Source organism: Rattus norvegicus, chromosome 20 (genome assembly GCF_036323735.1).
Source record: "Rattus norvegicus strain BN/NHsdMcwi chromosome 20, GRCr8, whole genome shotgun sequence".
Classification (NCBI taxonomy): domain Eukaryota; kingdom Metazoa; phylum Chordata; class Mammalia; order Rodentia; family Muridae; genus Rattus; species Rattus norvegicus.
In genome coordinates, this window is record NC_086038.1 from 29,502,538 (window position 1) to 29,521,354 (window position 18,817).

At 50.1% G+C, this 18,817-nt stretch overlaps 1 protein-coding gene across 1 annotated transcript; it reads left to right on the forward strand.

The window, feature by feature from the left end:
* The first annotated feature begins 7,025 nt into the window (after positions 1 to 7,025).
* Positions 7,026 to 7,252, forward strand: Rpl39l4 (ribosomal protein L39 like 4). The gene has a single exon (XM_039099273.2). It carries the CDS (start codon positions 7,064 to 7,066, stop codon positions 7,217 to 7,219), a length of 156 nt encoding a protein of 51 aa, XP_038955201.1. The 5' UTR covers positions 7,026 to 7,063; the 3' UTR covers positions 7,220 to 7,252.
* Positions 7,253 to 18,817: the final 11,565 nt, after the last annotated feature.

Here is an 18,817-nt window from a genome sequence, read left to right on the forward strand (position 1 = left end):
TCTGTGTCTGTGTGTGTGTGTGTGTCTGTGTCTGTGTGTGTCTGTGTGTGTCTGTGTGTGTCTGTGTGTGTATGTGTATATGAGTATGTGTGTGTCTGTGTCTGTGTGTGTGTGTGTGTGTGTGTGTATGTGTTTGAGACAGTTTCACCGTGTAGCCCCAGCTGTCCTAGAACCCGCTATGTAGCTCAGGCTGGCCTTGGCCTTGCAGCCTCAGCCTTCTAAGTGCCAGGGTTTCTGAGCATGCTATTTCATAAACATCCAAATATTTCCCCCATTTAAAAAATCGAATTGTTTGGGGCTAGAGAGATGGCTCAGTGGTTAAGAGCACTGACTGCTCTTCCAGAGGTCCTGAGTTCAAATCCTAGCAACCACATGGGCAGCTCACAACCATCTGTAATGAGATCTGATGCCCTCTTCTAGTTCATCTGAAGATAGTATGTGTGTGTATGTATGTATGTATGTATGTATGTATACATATGTATATACACACACTCATGTATACAGATATACTCATGTACTTGAAATAAATCTTTTTTAAAAATTAGATTGTTTGTTCCCAATCTTCTGCCAGTGTCCCTTCAACGCTGTTCCCAAACCTACAATCTTTTTGCCTCTTACTTTTCCAAGCTTAGAACTTCAGCTTTCTGACACATTCCAATTTATCAATTTCCTTCTATCCCTAGATTGCTACTTTTTTCCCTGCATCTGTTGAGATGACCACACAATTTTATTTTTCAGCTAAGCTCCCGCATGGCAAACCATTGCCGGGTTTTGAAGTGGTTTGCCAATCTCGAGTTTCCGGGGCATGCCTCATCCGCTCGTGAGCTATTGGTGTTTAAAGCACTTCACAGAAGTTTGCTAAACTTTCATTAAAGATTTTTATATCTGTGTTCGTGATATTAACCTGAATTTTTGTTAGACTTTGAAGCATTCATCTTCTGGTAACAGCAATATTCTGTGGATGAAAAACGAGAAGACTCATCCCACATCTGTGCCAAGCTCTTTTTAAAGACATTTTAACCTGTTTGTGTTTATGGTGTGTATGTGGAAGCATGCATGCGTGTAAATGTTCTCGGGCAAGTGTTCAGGTGAGAGTGTAGACACGAGCCTGTGAAGGTCAGAGGACTGTAACCATGTGTGTTTTTTTTATGTCCACCCCAGTTCCCAAATAATGACACGAGGCTTATTTATTTATGAATTACCTCCTAGGCCTTAAGCTAGGGTTGGTCCTCAACTAGCTCATAACTCAATTAACCCATTTATACTCTTCTATGTCTGCCACACAACTGACTTCTGAGTCTGGGTAGCAAATCTTACCCATTCAACACTTTCCCAGAGTCTTCCCCTCTCTCTCTCCCTCCCTCTCCCTCTCTCTCTCCCTCTCCCTCTCCCTTGCCCTCTCCTTCTCCCTCTCCCTCTTCCTCCCTCCCTCTCTCTGGCCCTCTTCCTCCCTCCCTCCCTTTCCTTCTGCCTCTCTCATTCCCTCCCTCCTTCCCTCCCTCCCTCCCCCTCCCCCTTTTTCTTCCTCCCTTCCCCTCCCCCCTCTGCCTCACCTTATTAGCATCTGATTTTTATTGACACGTGAAGCTTCTACACGGTAAATAGGAGATTGCCCCTACAGAAGACTACCTTGGACGTTGGTCCTCTCCTTCCTTATCTTGCTTGAGTCAGGGCTTGTTCACAGCTGTACACTCCCAGCCCCCTGACCCCTGAGCTCCTGGGGATAATCCTGTCCCCCTCCTCCTAGCTCACTGTAGGAGTGCTAGGGTTACATATGAGCACCATTATGCCTGGCTTTCTGTGGGTCCTGGGAATCCAGGCTCCAGTTCTCACATACGTGGATGCAAGTATATACACCGTGCCATCTCCCAGCCCCTCAAGCCATCCTCACTGACTTCTGAATGTTTGTGCTAGCTGTCTGTCACTGCAACAACATGCTGTATGTCTGAACTGACACCTCAAGGAGACAAACCCTGCTCAGCACCTACCCTTCTCCCATCCTGTGTCCCAGGAGAGGGAAATACCAGAGCTCACCATTGAAAAGGGAGTAGATCCGTATATACACACATAGGGAAATTCCCAGGATCCCACCCTGGAAGCCATTACCCTTAAAACAACAATTTTAGAAAATGGTCACTGCCTAGGTATGGCCTAGCCTTCGTGCATCTGTTTGCCTTGGTCCACTAGAAAGAGTAGGCCAAGAGAGGAGGGGACACAAAACCAAGGCCCAAACGAGGGACTCTCTGCCTCCTCATATCTGTAGTCTCATTACCTTGAATGAGCTCTCCACTCTTCAGTGAGATCCCATGCTGTTTCTTCAAAGCCAAGGGCAGGTTTAAGACCCAGGAGTTAGGGGCTGGAGAGATGGCTCAGTGGTTAAGAGCACTGACTGCTCTTCCAGAGGTCCTGAGTTCAATTCCCGGCAACCACATGGTGGCTCACGACCATCTGAAATGGGATCTGATGCTCTCTGCTGGTGTGTCTGAAGACAGTGACAGTGCACTCATATAAAATAAAATAAAAGTCTTTAAAAAAAAAAAAAGATCCAGGAGTTCTGAGCTTTGAAACCAGGGTACCAAACTTCCATCAGACTCCCTGTGTGGTTCTTGCATGGGAAGTAAATATAAGGTCCCTCACCCTGGAAGGCGTTTGTCCTGTTTATTTGCTCTTTGTGGGTGTGGGTGTGGGTGTGGGTGTGGGTGTGGGTGTGGGTGTGGGTGTGGGTGTGGGTGTGGGTGTGGGTGTGGGTGTATGTGTGGATGTGTGTGTGTAGAGGACAAAGCACAGCATAAGGGAATCAGTTCCCTCCCGTGCCGTGTAGGTTCTGGAGATGCAGCTCAGCTCATGGAGCAAGCGCTGAGCCATCTCAAGAGTCCTGGTACTATTTTAACTTTGTCACTGTGAAAACTAACATCTGTAGTCACGGCGTGCCGTCTTGACTCTGACAGAGATGTGTCACACAGTCACCTGCTACTTCTCAGAGCATACAGAATCGACGTCGTAATGACGCTTGGACTAACGGGAAACTGAGGCACAGAGAAGCGAGCTAATTTGGGTACAGCTCCAGAAACAGGAGACTGCAAGGCTGCCCTGCTTCCCGCTCCGGGGAAAACCTGCTCATGTCAAGCAAACCAGCAACCGCATCCTAGCCGGCTGTTCACAGGAACTTGGGAAAAGCAGAGTGAGGTCACTGTGCCTTCCGACAGATGGGGACACTGAGGCACCATATCCGAAATCCCTCAGCAAGCCCAGAACAGAATCACTGAAGCTTGCTGGATCCTTGGAGTGACTTCTGTGGCAAAGCTCTAATGAATAGTAGAAGCTATGTTGTTCCCATGGAAACTTAACTGTAAAGAAAGAAAAACCAGCACAGACAGCATCAGATGTGGCTTCCGGAGTCACTCAAGTGGGACCCACCTCTCGCAGGGAGCAGGACACTCTGGAGCAGTGACTCTCAACCTTCCTAACGCTGTGACCCTTTAATCCAGTTCCTCATGCTGTGGTGACCCCCGGCATAAAATTATGTCCATTGCTACTTCATAACTATAATTTTGCTCCTGTTTTGAATCATCATATAAAATCTGATATGCAACTCCTATAAAAGGGTGATTCGCCCTCCCAAAGGTTGAGAACCACTGCTCTAGAGTCTGTACACTCTCTCCTGTAGGCCGAGTTTGCTCCAGCAACAAGCTGAGCGGGCATTGCTCTACCTGGCTTACAGACGAAGAACCTGACGTCCCAAAGACCCTTACATTCCAAATCGTGACGTGTGCCCCACGGATCATCAGGCACTTCATGGACGCCCTAGGCAGGAATGTAAGATGGCGACGCGAGTGGGCAGAGGTGTTCACCACAGGGGAAGGGAGGAGCATGAGCTCAGCCGGGCCCTCAGAGCCAGAGCTAATGCTAAGGACCTGATAAGGTAGAGGGTGCGGGGGAGCCCTAGAGAGCATCGGCCTGAAGACCTCTCTCTTGGGCACTAGCTGGGACTGATCCGGAAGCAAAGGGGCCCCAGTGCCTTCCCCAGAAGCAGTGGTATCTGGACCCAGGTAGAGGCCAGTGGCCTTTTTTCTGTTCCTCTCACCTTTGACATTGAGATCACAGGCAGGCCTGGGCTGTACCACCCTGGGAAACTTGGAATCTGAACTCACTAGATGCTTACTGAGGCTGACCCAGGCCAGCAGCACAGGACACAGACCCTTGAGGACTTCCTCTGAGCCTAGTGCTCTGAGGCCTCTTGTGGGGTTCACAAGCATTGAATGACCATGGTGACCAGACAGATCAGAATAACAGGTGGAAAGAGAACCAGGGTCAGCTGGTGGGTGTGGCCGCCCCACCTGCACAGTCCACAGGAGCATCTCCACCTGGTAGAAAGACTGAGGGTCTGAGGCACAGTGACTGGCCCAGGCACTCAGCTGGCCAGAGACGGGCCACCAGCCCAGAACAGAACGGACTCACTTTTGCTCCTGGACCCTCTGCTTAGTATCTCTCGATGATGAAACGCTTGCCTAGACCAGAGAGTGATCGACACTTTACATTTCTACTCTTTAGATTCCCATAATCCATCCTTGAAAAACAGACTATAGTAGAAAGGTTAGAGGTGAGGAAAAGGCATAGAAAACCTAAGTGGCTTGCTGAGAGCCATATAGACAGAAAAGTTTGACCATCTGGGAGGCAGAGGCCTGAGGTTGATATGAGAAATCAGAGTCAGGCCAGCTGGGGAATGTAGCAGCCATGAGACCTGAATGGCTGAAGCACTAATCCTGGAGGGCTCTCTAGAGGAGGCAGCCACTGCATAACCCAGGGGCCACAGAACACTTTCTGCACTTGGCTTCCGCTACTCCATTACTCCCAGGCCTCCGGAGGCTTAAAGGAGAATGCATGTTTCTGGTTGAGCATCCAAACGCGGCAGGTCAAGATCCTGTGTTTCCATGGCAACCATATCCTAACAGCATCCAATAAAGGACATTGTTTGGCTGCTCGTAAGCACACAGGAACTTTTGATTTTTGCTGAAGGTATTGAGAGTCACCCTCCCTAACCCCTCTCCAAGAGCCTCTCTTTCTCCTTGGAAAAATAGACACTGCCCCACCAAAAGCAGGGGATACAAGGGAGGGCAACGTTCACAAAAAAGAGGGAGAAATTGGAGGGAGGGATCCACACTAGCGTGAATAGAGGTGCCCAGTCAGACCTTAGATAACAGGAATATCTTCATTTCCCAGACAGAAAAAGTAATTGCTCACTAATGGTGTAATTCAGAAATTAATTTATGCTACCTTCTCTAATACGCCATCATTAATCGACTGGCTGAGGGAGGTGGGAGGTGTCCGCTGGGGTCTGCTGTGCTCAGAGTTTGACCTGTGTTTGATGGACAGTTCCACGCCATGGAGAGAGCTTGCGACTGGGAGTTGGGTGACTCTGGGTCACGGCTTGTCTGAGTGCTGACCGGGGCTTCACTTGAGCAGAGCTCTCCCAGCATGCCTTACTCATGCCGTCCGTGCCTGATGTGGCTGCAGCAGGCTTGGCAGCCCTGAGCCCCTCAGTTCTGCCCACTGTCCCCAGGTATGGCCTCTGGGAATCTCAGAGCACTTGGTTTTCCCAGGCTTGGGCTGGCCTTCAGGAAGAAACCCTGCTAAACACTAACCCAGACTTGTTCAGCTCCTACATGGAGGCTTGGGCCTAGACAGGGGAAGGCATAAGGTTCACAATGGAAGGGAACTTCCCCATCCTCTGTACCTCCAGTGCCTAGAATACAGTCAGTATTCAGTGGGTACTTAATAGTTGCTTGTCGAGTGAATAATGGTCTGGTGTTAGATTACTAGAACTCGCAGGATCAGCAATGTAGGAGGCTTTCCATGGTAACAGCCCAAGAGCCTGAATGGGTTTGACCCGCTGGGAATGGAAGACCAAAGAGAAAGGAGCCAAGAGGGTCAAAGGCCACATGACCTTGGGTGGAGACATACCCTAGGCCACCAGGTGCTAGTGCAAGAAAGCCAAGGGGTCACTTCAGTGGGGCCTATCTTTCCTTACATGTCTCACATCCTGACTGTGCTGGCTGGTTTTGTGTGTCAACTTGACACAAGCTAGGGTCATCAGAGAGGAAGGAGCCTCAGTTGAGGAAATGCCTCCATGAGGTCCAGCTATAAGATATTTTCTCAAGTAGGTAGTCAATGGTGTGGTGGGGGGCGCAGGGGACAGGCCATTGAAGGTGAAGCCATTCCTGAGCTGGTGGTCCTGGGTTCTATAAGAAAGCAGGCTGAGCAAGCCATGGGAGGCAAGTCAGTAAGCAGCACCCTCCATGACCTCTGCATCAGCTCCTGCCTCCAGGTTCCTGCCCTGCTTGAGTTCCTGTCCTGACTTCTGATAATGAATAGCAATGTGGAAGTGTAAGCTGAATCAACCCTCTCTTCCTCAACTTGCCTCTTGGTCACGCCATTTCTTTGCAGCAGTAGAAACCCTGAGAGACTAACCATCTCAGGAACTCCTCCCCATAGTCTATGACGCCAGCTAGAGTGGAAGGTAATCACTTTCTTCAACTGACTAAATACCTGAGGGAAATAATTTAATGGGAAGATGAGAGGTTTTGTAAGATTTGATTTGTGCGCGATTGCCAGAAGGGGACATTCAATGCCCCCGGAGCTGGAGTCACAGGCAGCTGTGAGCGGAGTGTGAGTTCTATAAACCCACATCAGGCAGGCTTTCTGCAAGCCTTAACCACTGAGCTATGCTCCAGCCCCAGGAATTCTTTAGCTCATGGTTTCAGGGAAGGAACATGAGAAGGGATGGGGCAATATAGAGCACCCCAAGGAGAAACCCCAGTAACCCACTTTTCCCATACAGAGTCCCACAGCCTCCCTCTCACTCCCCCTCAGCATCCCCTGACATCCTAACTCCAGAGCCTCTAGAGGGCTATCTCTGGGGATGTCTTCCCAGACACCCTCAAGCGTGCACTTCCTGATCTAGGCATCTCTCAGTCCAGTCAAGCTGTTGACAATTGGAAAAGAAAACACCCTCTTCTCCTTTCCTCCGCCATCGTGCGCTCGGCACCTGATTCAGGTCCTCGCCATGTCTTCTCACAAGACTTTCAGAATCAAGCGATTCCTGGCAAAGAAACAAAAGCAAAATCGTCCTATTCCTCAATGGGTTCGGATGAAAACTGGTAACAAAATCAGGTACAACTCTAAGAGAAGACACTGGAGGAGAGCGAAGCTGGGTCTGTAAGGAGTCGCACTACGGCAAGACTGAGGATTTGTACTGAATTGTGGTCGTCAATCAGTCCGACCAGATGGATTTCAACATTTTTAACCTAGAGACTTATTTGTGTCTGAATTAATTTGTCCAGTAATAAAATTTAGAACCTTTCAAAAAAGAAAATACCAATATCACACGGTTGTCCTCATTTCACAGAATTGGCAAAGGGGGTGCCTGGCAACAAGAGCCACTTGCGAACCCAAAAATCACCACTCCAAGCACCTGCACATCTGCCCTCCCCAGCATCCAGTGACCTGTGAGCAGCCCGCTCTTTCTCTACAACGTGCTAATTCTAACCCCACACCCGATCTTGCCCTGAGAGGCAAGCAGAGCCACCTGGTACTGCTTCACAAACCAGGCAGGGAGGTTGTGAGCCCTCCCTCTCCCCACCTCAGCTCAAGCCTTTGACTGGCAGTGGGTTGACCTAGTGCTGGCAGGAAAGGAGGCCCAAGGAACCCGGAGAGTACTGAAGCGTGGCCAGTTTGTAGTATTGTGAGAAAACTACTAGATGCGTGAGATCTGAGGGTGCCAAAGAGTAACCTGCCCATTTTACAGATGGGAACCTGGAGTCACCAGCCTGGGCTGGGGACAGGGTAACTAACAGCACTCAGCCAAGAAAGCCACACTTCCTAGTGGGCAACCCTTGGGAGAGCATGTCCAGCAAGATTTCATACCTCGTGGACCAGTACCTCTGAGCACACTCCTTTAACACGGGTCTCACTGTACCTGGATGTACCTGGTGGGACAGGATGCCCCCTGAGGATCCCATATGGTCTGAGGATAGCCCAGCTCTGGAAGCAGAAGGACAGGAAACAGCAGGACCTGAGATATGACTCATGGGCCCTACGAGAAGCCAGAAGAAAGGAACACAGCAGAAACAGTGTTTCCCACCCAGCTCTCTCCTGCTATTAGAGAGGAACTACAGAGGCACAGAGGAGAGCTGGAGCATTCGGCATGGTTGCCCTGGCGACGCCAACTGCCCACAGCCACTCCCGCCCATGACAAATAATAATTATAACCCTTGGTGCCAATGGACACGCAAAACAGTTCTCTATACCCAGGGCAGCGGGAGGCAGAGGGCAGGCGGAGTCACGCAGGCTTTCAAACCTAGGAAGTCATGTCTACCTTCCATCTCTACCCCACCCCGTGCCCTCAGCAGTAAAACAGAGTCAAATGAGTCAGGCTTCATGGAACTATTCCCGCTAGAGGAGGCGAGTGACCCTGTGTCCATCGCTTCAGGCTGGCGAGCCTCTCCGTCTTCCAGCCTCCACCCCTCGCAGAAGTCCAGGTGTCTCCCACCACCCTGACCTCCGGTGAGCACCGAGTCTTGGCACAAGCCTACTACGTGACAGATTTATCACCTGCCCAGAGCTACAGATGGTGCCAGCTCAAAATGGCCGCCTCAGACTATAGCTGCCTTCGTCAGCAGCTGCTCTGGCTGCTCCTACCACCATGGTCAGCATAGCCTCGTGGATACACCTACTTGACTCGAAGACAGAGAAGCACATACCTGTTCGCAGAGGTCTGTCACCCTGGGACACACACGAAAGATCACATGTTGGTGCTTTTCCCAATCAAGCTCAACGCTGAGGAAAGGGAGAAAGTTGGTGAGAATAAGTGGTGAATCTCATCTAGGCTGACCCAGCATCATTGGTCCACATTACACAGCTCCTCCATCCTTCCATCCTCCCAGGAGATGCTCCTTCAACGATCAGACTTGGCAGTAAGGGACCGGAGGAATGGGTGCAGGGTATCACAGGAACCCACAGCAGGCCAGGGTCAGGGCATGCTAGCATTGAAGGGGGGCCATGAGTGCGTTGGGGTAGAGCTTGCACACTATAATCTGAGGTGTCCGGGTTTCACTCCCTGGAGACTTGGTCTCTCTAATCCAGTGTGCTGGTCCTACTGAGGGTCCCGAGTCCTCCTCATGAGGAAGCTGCCACGACAGAACAAGAAGCTCTCACCGCAGAGTCCGAGTTCACTGCGGCAGGGGAATGCCTCTGAGAAGTTGGGAAGCTTTTGGCCTCCATCAAGCACAAAGCAAAGGAAACTGTTCACTTCCTCTGGGTCAAGGCCAGCTCCAAATTGTAGGGGGGGTGGGGAGGATGTGTCACCAACTCCTGTGCAATTGTGAGTGGTTGCCCCGGAGACACTGTCCTCCTCCGTGCCATGGAGGAGGGAGGAAGGACAGTAGGTGATCTTTGTGAGTTCTGCCTCAGAGCCCAACCACACTTGGTGACCACAGGACGAGGAATGGGTCGCTGTACACATTATCCTGCTCTGAGGTCTGGAGCTGTAATTTCACAGCAAGGCTGTTGATTGTCCTCCAACCGTTCACGCCCGTCAGTACAGCCTCATTCTGAAAACAAGTAGGAACCATTGAGAACCCAGAGCAATCTCAGGCATGGTTCCCCTACCCCTACCACCACCACCCCCCAATCTCTAGAAGAGAACAAAAAACCCAAGAGTCAGGAAGACTGATGGTTGGTGCTGGGTTTGGTTTGACCTACTATTTGATTTGCATAAAGCATCCTGCTGCTTCCTGGAAGCCGCTGGGAGTTCCTGAGCCTACAGGGCTAGAGGGAAATGATGGGGGAGGTCCTTTCTCAGTCCCCTGAAGCAGGTGAGGTGGCCCTGGGGTGGAGGTGAGGACAGGGAGCAGAGAGGAGAACATCCCACAAGGTTATAAGGATTTCGATTAAAGCAGTCCCAGGTAGGTCCCTAATTAGTGTCTCTTCTCTGGCCACACTGAGAGGCACATGTCAAGTCTAGGACCACCTGAAACCACCGAGGACCCACAAAGGCTCCTCCCAGAACACCATGCTGGTACCCAGCATCCAGAGCATCAGCGATGAGAATAGAGAAATTCCTGAAACCCTGAGTAAGCAGAACCCCCCCCACCCTTTCGCTGCGACCCCTCTATCTCCCTTGCCCTAATCCCAGAGGGCTCAGAAGCAAGAAGGAAATAAACGCACAAAGCAAGCAAAGCAGACTGACCCTCCACTCGTGGGTCAGACCCACAATGCCTCAGGGGGATCAGGAGTGGGATGGAGACTTGGGCTGACCTTGAAAGTGAAGCCCAAGACTAAATTCAACAGAATAGATCAGAAACTGATATGGCCAGTCGAGGAGGTCAAGAGGCAGGGGACCTGGGAGGATCGAGTTGGAAGGCAACACTGGAACCCTGTCCATGTGCATCCCGCCAACTCCAAGCTCTCTTTACGTTAGAGAATTCCCCTGGGTGCTTGAGCAAACAGCACCAAGGAAGCCAGTGACTTTATACAGCTAAAGTTTACTTTTCCAGCCGACCAAACACTGGGGAGGGCTGAGGCAGGAGGGTTATGAAGTCAAGTCTCTCTTGGGTCATGAGGCAAGACCCTGTCTCAACAAAACCAAACCAAAGTGTATTGCCCCTTTGTGTAAAATCTGACCACACCAGGTAATTTTCTGGGCTGGTTCTCTTCCAAGAAGTGACTCGGGGATCCAGGTTCCTTCCATCAGCCAGTTTGTGAGTCTGGGAAAAACCTCCCAGAGGCTTCACCTAACCAAGAATAACAACATACACACACTTCCTGCTTGCATTCTATTGGCTGGAAAGGGTCACAGGACCAAGTTATGACTTAAGTTTGACTGGGAGTGGTCTCTGTCATAGTGGCCTTACACTATCAAATTTATCAGAGGCTGCCTGTGAGCTAGGGTCCGTACAGGCCCTGAGAAGACCACAGGAAAGGGAGACCCAGGGATTGCCCCTAGAGGAGCCATGTTTGCAAACAAGCCAAGATGACAGTGGTGTCGGCAAGTGTAGAGAATGTAGGGGGGGGGGATGGGAGGGGAAGGAGAGGGGGAAGGGGAGAGAGAAACTCCAGAGCTCTGGTGAGGGGAGAAAGAAGCTCCCTCCTAGGCATGAAGGACAAAAGAAAGACTCAGGAGCCCTTGGCTCTCCTGGATGTTCTTTCTCCCAACCAACTCAGATGGGTTCTGCCTGTGAAAAGTCCCCCTTCGATCCTCCCACTCTTCAGGCCCAGCAGGTTAAGAGAGACTTTGGACAAGCCAGTAAAAGTCAGGCGGCCTTCCTTTCACCTTTCCTAGGCCTTGGCTTCCTACTGCTTGAATAAAGCAATCAGAAAGTTCTAGAAAGCGCTGTAACTCAAGACCATGGCTTTGATCAACCAGAAGAGCCTCTTTGAGGAAAGTCCTTCCCCTCTGGTTTCTCACCTGCTCAGTAAAGCAAGGCGAGCTGCTCTGAGGAAGGGAAGGGGAGGCTGGGCTGTGGCCAGGTGCTCTACAGAAGGCAGAGGCAGCTAGAGAGACAGTCTGTCCCCCACCTCTCAACCCAAGCTTGTCACTAATGAAGCCTGTCTGCGGAGTAATTAGCCCCAATCATGGTTCACATTAGGCAGACACAGCCTCAGTACAGTGGTGGCAGGCAGGTCCGGGGACGTGGATGGAGCCCAGGGATTTGAACACTGCATTATAGCAGAGATATGTCCTAATGTAGTTTAATTACCCCCAGACAGCCTCAGATGTAATTGAGCCTAAACGCACTGGTGGGAGAGGAGGTTGATACGTGGGTAATGATGGCACTTTGCAAGACAAAGCCGGCTCCAGTGGGCAGTGGCAGGGGTGGGAAGGAGAGAGCTGAGGTAGCATCCAGGCCAGAGCCCCTTCATTTCTCAAACCTGGAAGGGCTTGACCCTAGGTTGACCAGATGTCCTCATGCATCTACCAGCATCAGCAGGAAATTGCCTTCGCCCTCTCATCTGGAGAGCAGAGGTTCCTTCTGTTTGCTTCTGTTTTGTTCCCCCACAGATGGCAAATCACAGGGAATGGTGATCAGTAGGTAGAAAGCTATGCATGGCCTGACCCTCCTTTCCAGTAATTCTAGTACTTGGGTTGTGGAGACAAGAGAATCGAGAGTTCAAGGTCAGTATCAGATATGTATAAAATTCAAGGCCAGCTTGGTCCACATGAGGCTATATAAAAAGAAAAAGAAAAAGAAAAAATCCTGCTTTAATGGAGAACAATCTGCAGGTGGAAGTTGGAGAAGGGAAAATTGAAGAGTCAATGGCCATTCAAAGGGGAGAGAGGTGGGTGGTCCTCAGGGATGCTTTTTGAGGGAGGAGGAAGTACTCTCTGCTATGAATCTGAGCCCTGAGCCTCAAGGAGAGATGCTCCAGCTGGCTGTTCCATACAGCACCCTCTGGAGGCCAGAGAGCCTGCAATACAGCAACCTGGGGTCCACGGAAGGCTCCTTAGAGGGAGCACATTGGCCTCACTTGAGTGGTCCCAACTTCTAGCATAGAGCCTCATGGGATATTCTGCAGCATGAGTGCATGTTTGAATACCATTTAGCCAGTTGTCACTTCAGTGTGTCACCCTCTGGACCTCAGTGCCCTTCTAGGGACATGGAGTCTTTGAAGCACAGCTTATCTTCCAGGGTAGGAATGACAGTGGCAAGTGGGCCAAGAGCCAAAAGAGCCCTGACTAAGAGACCCAGATAAAGGAGTGGGGAGCAACTCCATATGGGGCCTGTCATGGTTGACTATGCTTGGCCCAGGGAGTGGCACTACTTGGAGGTGTGGCATTGTTGGAATAGGTGTATTACTGTGGGCAAAGGCTTTAAGATCCTCATTCTCACCAACTGGAATCCAGTATTCTGCTAGCAGCCTTCAGATAAAGATACAGAACTCTCAGCTCTGCCTGCACCATGCCACCTGGATGCTACCATGTTCCCACCTTGATGATAATGGACTGAACCTCTGAACCCATAGCCAGCCCCAATTAAATGTTGTCCTTTATAAGACTTGCATCCATCCTGGTGTCTGTTCACAGCAATAAAACTCTAACTAAGACAGGGCCCATCTTCTGTCTTGCCTCTTGAGTACAGACAGTCTCACAGAGTACTATGACCCAGGTTGACCACCTGGACCATGAGAAACATTGCTTTTCCTTCAACTGTCTGAAGTAGAAACGTCTAGTTCTTTGGAAAACTAGTTGTCAGATGATGTTTTGTGGGGCACATGGGTGAAAGGTTATCTTGCTAAAGCAAACACATGAAAGACTGTTTTCCTAAAGCAGACACAGGTGAAAGGATGTTTTGATCTAGCAAACACATGGAAGGACTCTTGGTGAAGGAATGTAAATCTGACCCCCAGTCAGTGGGAGACGGGCACTGAGCATAGGTTTGGTTTGCTCTGCCTTGCTACTCTTCACTAAAGACACGCGTGTATTGGTTCATCTTATATAGCATTGCTGAGCTCAACTTGTAATGCTGCCATTGAGAGAAACTCACCCAAGAACTGCTCGTGAGGTTTCTGAGGCACCTTGCCACTTCTGCACCCTCGCCTCAGGGTGGTTGGCCAGCCTGACAGTTTCTTCAGGATTGAACTATAGCTGCCTGGTGTCTGTTTGCTGAAAGGACTGCACTGTAGCTGCTGGTTCGTGCCTGGTGTCTGCCGGCCTAGAGGACTGGTCTGCAGCTGCTGAGTCGTATTTGGTGTTTGCTACAGGACTGAACTGCTGCCCAAGAAGATCCAGCTCGCCCCCAAGAACTGTTGCTGAACAGATCCACTTCTCCCACATCCTAATAATTTTTCTCTTCCACTGCCTCTGCTGTGTGGTGGGCTAGAAGAGAGGTTGAACCCTTATTAAAGGTAGATTGCAAAGAATTTATGACTACACCTGTCCCCTTCTTAGACGTGCCATGACTCCTGTGTGGGCACCAATGTCTCTAGCTACAGTACTCCTGATGTCAAGAATGGCCACTGTGGTACAGCGAGTCGTTTGAGGTTCCTGAATAACCATGGGGTTGGGGATACCATTGCATGTGGTGATGGGCAGCACTCCAGCAGGGACCTGGCTCACGATGACTTCAGAAGGCCAAGAAGTACACGCTACTGCAAAAGACCTCTATGCACTTCATACCTACAGGTTAGCAAATGAGAGGGAGGGGCTTGGAGGACAAGCCATCTTCTCAGGGCATGCGTTCACGGGTAGGAGAGGTAAGATAAGACAGAGCAGACAGAGGGCCATGTCTAATCATAGTCCCGAAGTGGGAACTCTACCCTCCGTTTTGCTACACCTAACCACAGCAATGTAGTCGTCCCTTCTTCCTGACCTCATCGGGTCTTCCCAGGACCTCTGCCCATGACTTGCTGCACAACTTGGTTGACTCACTAAGCTCCCTCTTGGCCTGTGCATTCTCAACTGGACAAGTCACCTGAGCCAGGAGGTTGTTATATACGTCCAACTTGAACATCTGGTCTTCTTGTCTCACAAGCGGGACAGTGGAAGGTGCTTGCTCTCTTGAAGACCCTTGATCCTCTACTCATGAGCTCACGTGCTCCCTCCCTGAGGACTCAGCAGTGACTGGGATCCACGGTGACATTGAGGAACATGTAGCTATCTCTCCTGCCCAATGGGCCATGTGCCAACACCTGCCTTCTTCCCCAGAGCTATCTATCACTGTCTTAGCATGTCGGTAGGGAGATGGCTTCATTAGCTTCCCCTGAGACATCCATCCTCGTGCGCAGAGACAAATGAAGCCCTTGCACCACTATTGACACAGAGAGCTTGGAATTCTCAGAGCCTGGGGGCATCTCTGCTCTCTAGGCAATTCCTCCACCCGAGGTCACAGGCAGGAGGGATCCCCCCCCCCCCCGTCACCAAGACCAAAGCACCCATTATTAGAGGGGCCGCTGAGTTACTCCAGCCTTCACCTGTCTATTAAAATGTACACAGTTCTGGCAGGAGGAAGAATTGCATAAGAGCTTGGGACCAGGAGACAAGGTGGCCCTGTGTCTGCTCTGGGAACTGGGTGACTACCTTACCAACCTCATATTGGAGTCGTAGCATCCACATTTTTAAGTGAATGAATTTATCTAGAATTGAAAAAGAGAAAAAAGAAAACCTGGTAAACTCTGATCATGACTTGTAGCTTTTATTTTTCCTTTTGAGACAAGGTCTTCCTGTGTAGCCCTGACGGGCCTGGAACAAGGCTAGCTTTGAACTTCCAGAGATCTGCCTTCTTTTACCTCCCACTTCTGAGATTAAAGGTGTGTATCACCATGCCTGGCCTCTTGGGGAGCTGTAGAAGACACAAGGCCAGGTCTCTAGGCCCTAGCATAAGAAGCTAGAAGCACACTTAGGGGGAAGCCTCTGCTGTCCGTTGAAGAGCCCAGGTGGTCTGTTCAATCGGGGGTCAGAAGTGGAGAATTGTAGGAGGAAGAAGACAGTGCGAGGTGATGAGGGACCCTGGAGCATGTGTGAGATCAGGAGGAAGGCTCTCTCGGCTGAAATGAGGGCAAGACAAGGCGTGGGGAGTGGCCAGAGAGAGTCTGGTTACGGAATCCATACCTTGGTCTTCTAGGCAGAGAAAAACTGCTAAGAGCTTTGTGGAACAGAACAGACTTGAGCCTGAGGGCCCCTGAGACACAGCCTAATCCTGTCCTTCACATCACGGGTGGGAGCTCGAGGACCAGCAGGAGGACAGCACAGGCCGTAAGAGCCATCACCAGACACGGCGAGCTTAAGCCAGTGTCAGAAGTAATTATGTTCTGAGGGGAGAAAATGTGCCCAACCACTCTAGCCCGAGGACAGTAGATCCTTTAGTGAACAGCTCCTCTTGGAGCTACGGGAGCAAATGGGAGGTTGGGGGTGTCAGCACTGAAGCTTGTGGACAGTTCTAGACCCGTGGGCATTGCTCAGTTGCATCAGGAGGATGCACACCAACTGTGGATGCCTACTTTTATAGTTGGAGCCCTAGAAGGGGGTGAGAGAGCAACCAGGAGAGGGGAAGTGTGTTGACTTCTGTTATCAGGGGGCCCAGATGTAAAGTGAATGCCTGTGATATTTATCCGCCGCTAATAATAAGTGGCCTGATTTGTCTGGCAGGAACAAAATCAAAGATGTCAATTAAGAAGAGAGAAAAAAATTTTAAAAGCCCAGCTGCATTTCTGCTTTGCAAATGCTTGCTAAAGAAACAGGCTACAGAACTTGAGACCTCCACACCCTCACCCCTCACCCCTCGCCCCTCACCCCTCCCATCCCCACCCACACCTTCTTCCCCCTTACTGCCCCTCCCCCAAGCTCGCTCTCTCTCTCTCTCTCTTTCTCTCTCTCTCTCTCTCTCTCTCTCTCTCTCTCTCATCCCCACATCTTACAATGTTTTGTCTCTCTTTTCCCTTTGTCTCATTCTTCCTTCTGTAACTCTTCTCCCTCTCACCGACTCCACTGAATTGCCTATCTGTCTCATTCTGGATGATCAATACCCACCCACCCCCACCCCTGCCAATACCTCTTCTCCCTCCTCAGGTTCTCCTTTTCTCAACTGATGGCTGCTCTGGACATTGTCTGTGGAAACAAAGTTTTTAAAAACTTAAAAACAAGGTTCTGAAAATGTAAGTAAAAACAAGGTTTTGAGAAATAAATCTGACGTCAGGTTGCCTAATGTTACGACAAAGTTTTGGTGATCAAGATGTTGAGTCAAGAATGACCAGATTATTCTGACCGAGTTAAGTTAGGACAAAACAAAGATAACTGTTCTCAGAAAGACCCCCCTACCCCTCCCTGTGGTAAATCCACAAGAGAACAACCACAAGATGTCATCCTGACCCTGCCTGACCACCCAGTTCCTCCCCTCCTCCTCTAAGGAACTTTCCAGCTTAGCCCTTTCCCAGTGATTCTCCAAGGCCAGGTGCAGGGCTGGATGAGGAAAGTAACTAAGCCAAGAACAGCCCCTTGAGCAGACCAGCCAATACCTGACCAGATCCTTTGTCCTGTGTTCCACCGATGAGAATAGGCCAGCTAACCCTGTTGCTGAAGTCTACCTTCTGTAAGGAATAAAAGTTGTGTGCTTTTTGGGTTTGGGGTTGGCTCTCCCTGCGAGGATGAGCAACCCCATGTACGTGGATCATTAAACTTCTTGCTATTGCATCGTTCCCTTTGCCAAGTTGTGTTCTGTGGGTTGTGCTCCTGAGGTAAGGCCACTTCGGGGTCTTACAACATGTCATTCTAGACTGGCCACTTCCCACAGCCTCAGGTCATAAAGCACATCCGAAGTGAGTCATGGAAGGAAAACCCTGGAAATCAGAAACCCGGGTGTTTCCACCTAAGCCACAAGCCAAGCCAATCTCTGAGGGATTTCACTTTGAAAATGATAAAATAATGGTCCTAGAAAACCCCCTGGACCAAATCCCTGCACCTAAATCTAGGCAAAAACTTCTCAGCTCTGGCTCTACTCTTGTCATGCCTGGGTCTAGGCCCTCAAGTGCAGCGCTCTCTCTCTCTCTCTCTCTCTCTCTCTCTCTCTCTCTCTCTCTCTCTCTCTCACACACACACACACACACACACACACACACACACACACACACAGCTGAGGATTCCGAACAGCACAAGGGATTCTCACTCTGCATATGGGGTCATTCCCATTGAGAAATCACAGATTGAAAGGCCCCTGGAATGGAAACCCAGAAGCCATTGCACTACGAGTGCTGTCCCAGAACAGGGGAGGGGATAAGGGAGTACCACTCAGGGTGCTCCATTCTCTGGCATCATGGGAAACTGTCAGCCTGTCCTGGAGAACATCTGGGTTCAGACATCCTAAGAGTTCTGAGCATGCACTCTTACCGGTCTCTACCCCACCAGGGCCATAATTTTATCTCTCTGGCAAATAGTAAAATGGCTCATGGCTTATAGGATTCAGGATCCAGGACTACTGGTATGTGTGTGAGCCCTGAGCCCACTACCTCACCAGCTCACCATGATTTCACACTACAACATATTAACTGGCTGTAGGTGAGCACATCCTGAGATGTCCCCACATTCATAAAGAAATGAAGACATTGTTCCCACTGGTTTTTGCAATAAGTGCACCTACTCCCTGGAGTCTCCCCTTTCTCCATCTCTCCATTCTTGGGATGCCCCTTGTTCGTGACTCTGAGTATAAACTTTAGGCTTCCTCTCTAAAGAGCCTACTCCCCATATAACCCTTTCTCCTGATGCTCAACCTGAGCTGTCCTTGGTGAGGCACCGTGCCACATGGCTTCTCCACTGCACACATACCTGGAGCCTTTGGAAGAGCCTCAAGTATAGCAGTCATCACCGACCTCTAGTCTCACGCCTGTCACTCGTGAAGACTTCAGATGTCAAGCTATAGTTCTCAAAGCAATCCTCCATCCATAATCTCATTGGACCCTCAACTGTGACCCTGGGAAGAGACAGCATAACACTGTTTTATCTCAAATTCTGAACAAGAAACACAGCTCCAATTATAGTCGGAAATGGAATCCAGATCCCGTGTCTTGAAATCCTCGCTAGGTCCTTTGTCTTTAGAGCCTGTTTTGAGAATAACCTGGGAATCACACGATGCTGAGCAGGAAATGCCTGAAGTTCAGGTTTCTATACCATGTCTGTGTTATCTGGGCGGGGCCTTTGGAGGTCATTAGAATACCTGAGGTCATTAAGAGTAAGGCTCCGGTGTCAACAGTGGTGTTTGGGGTGAAAAGAGAGGCCCTGGGCAATGATTGGACTGTCTTGTCATGTTACAGTATGTCATGTTACCAGCGTTTT

Excerpts from the sequence above, each read along its gene's own strand:
- Rpl39l4 (XM_039099273.2), top strand. The coding sequence starts at position 7,064 with ATGTCTTCTCACAAGACTTTCAGAATCAAGCGATTCCTGGCAAAGAAA.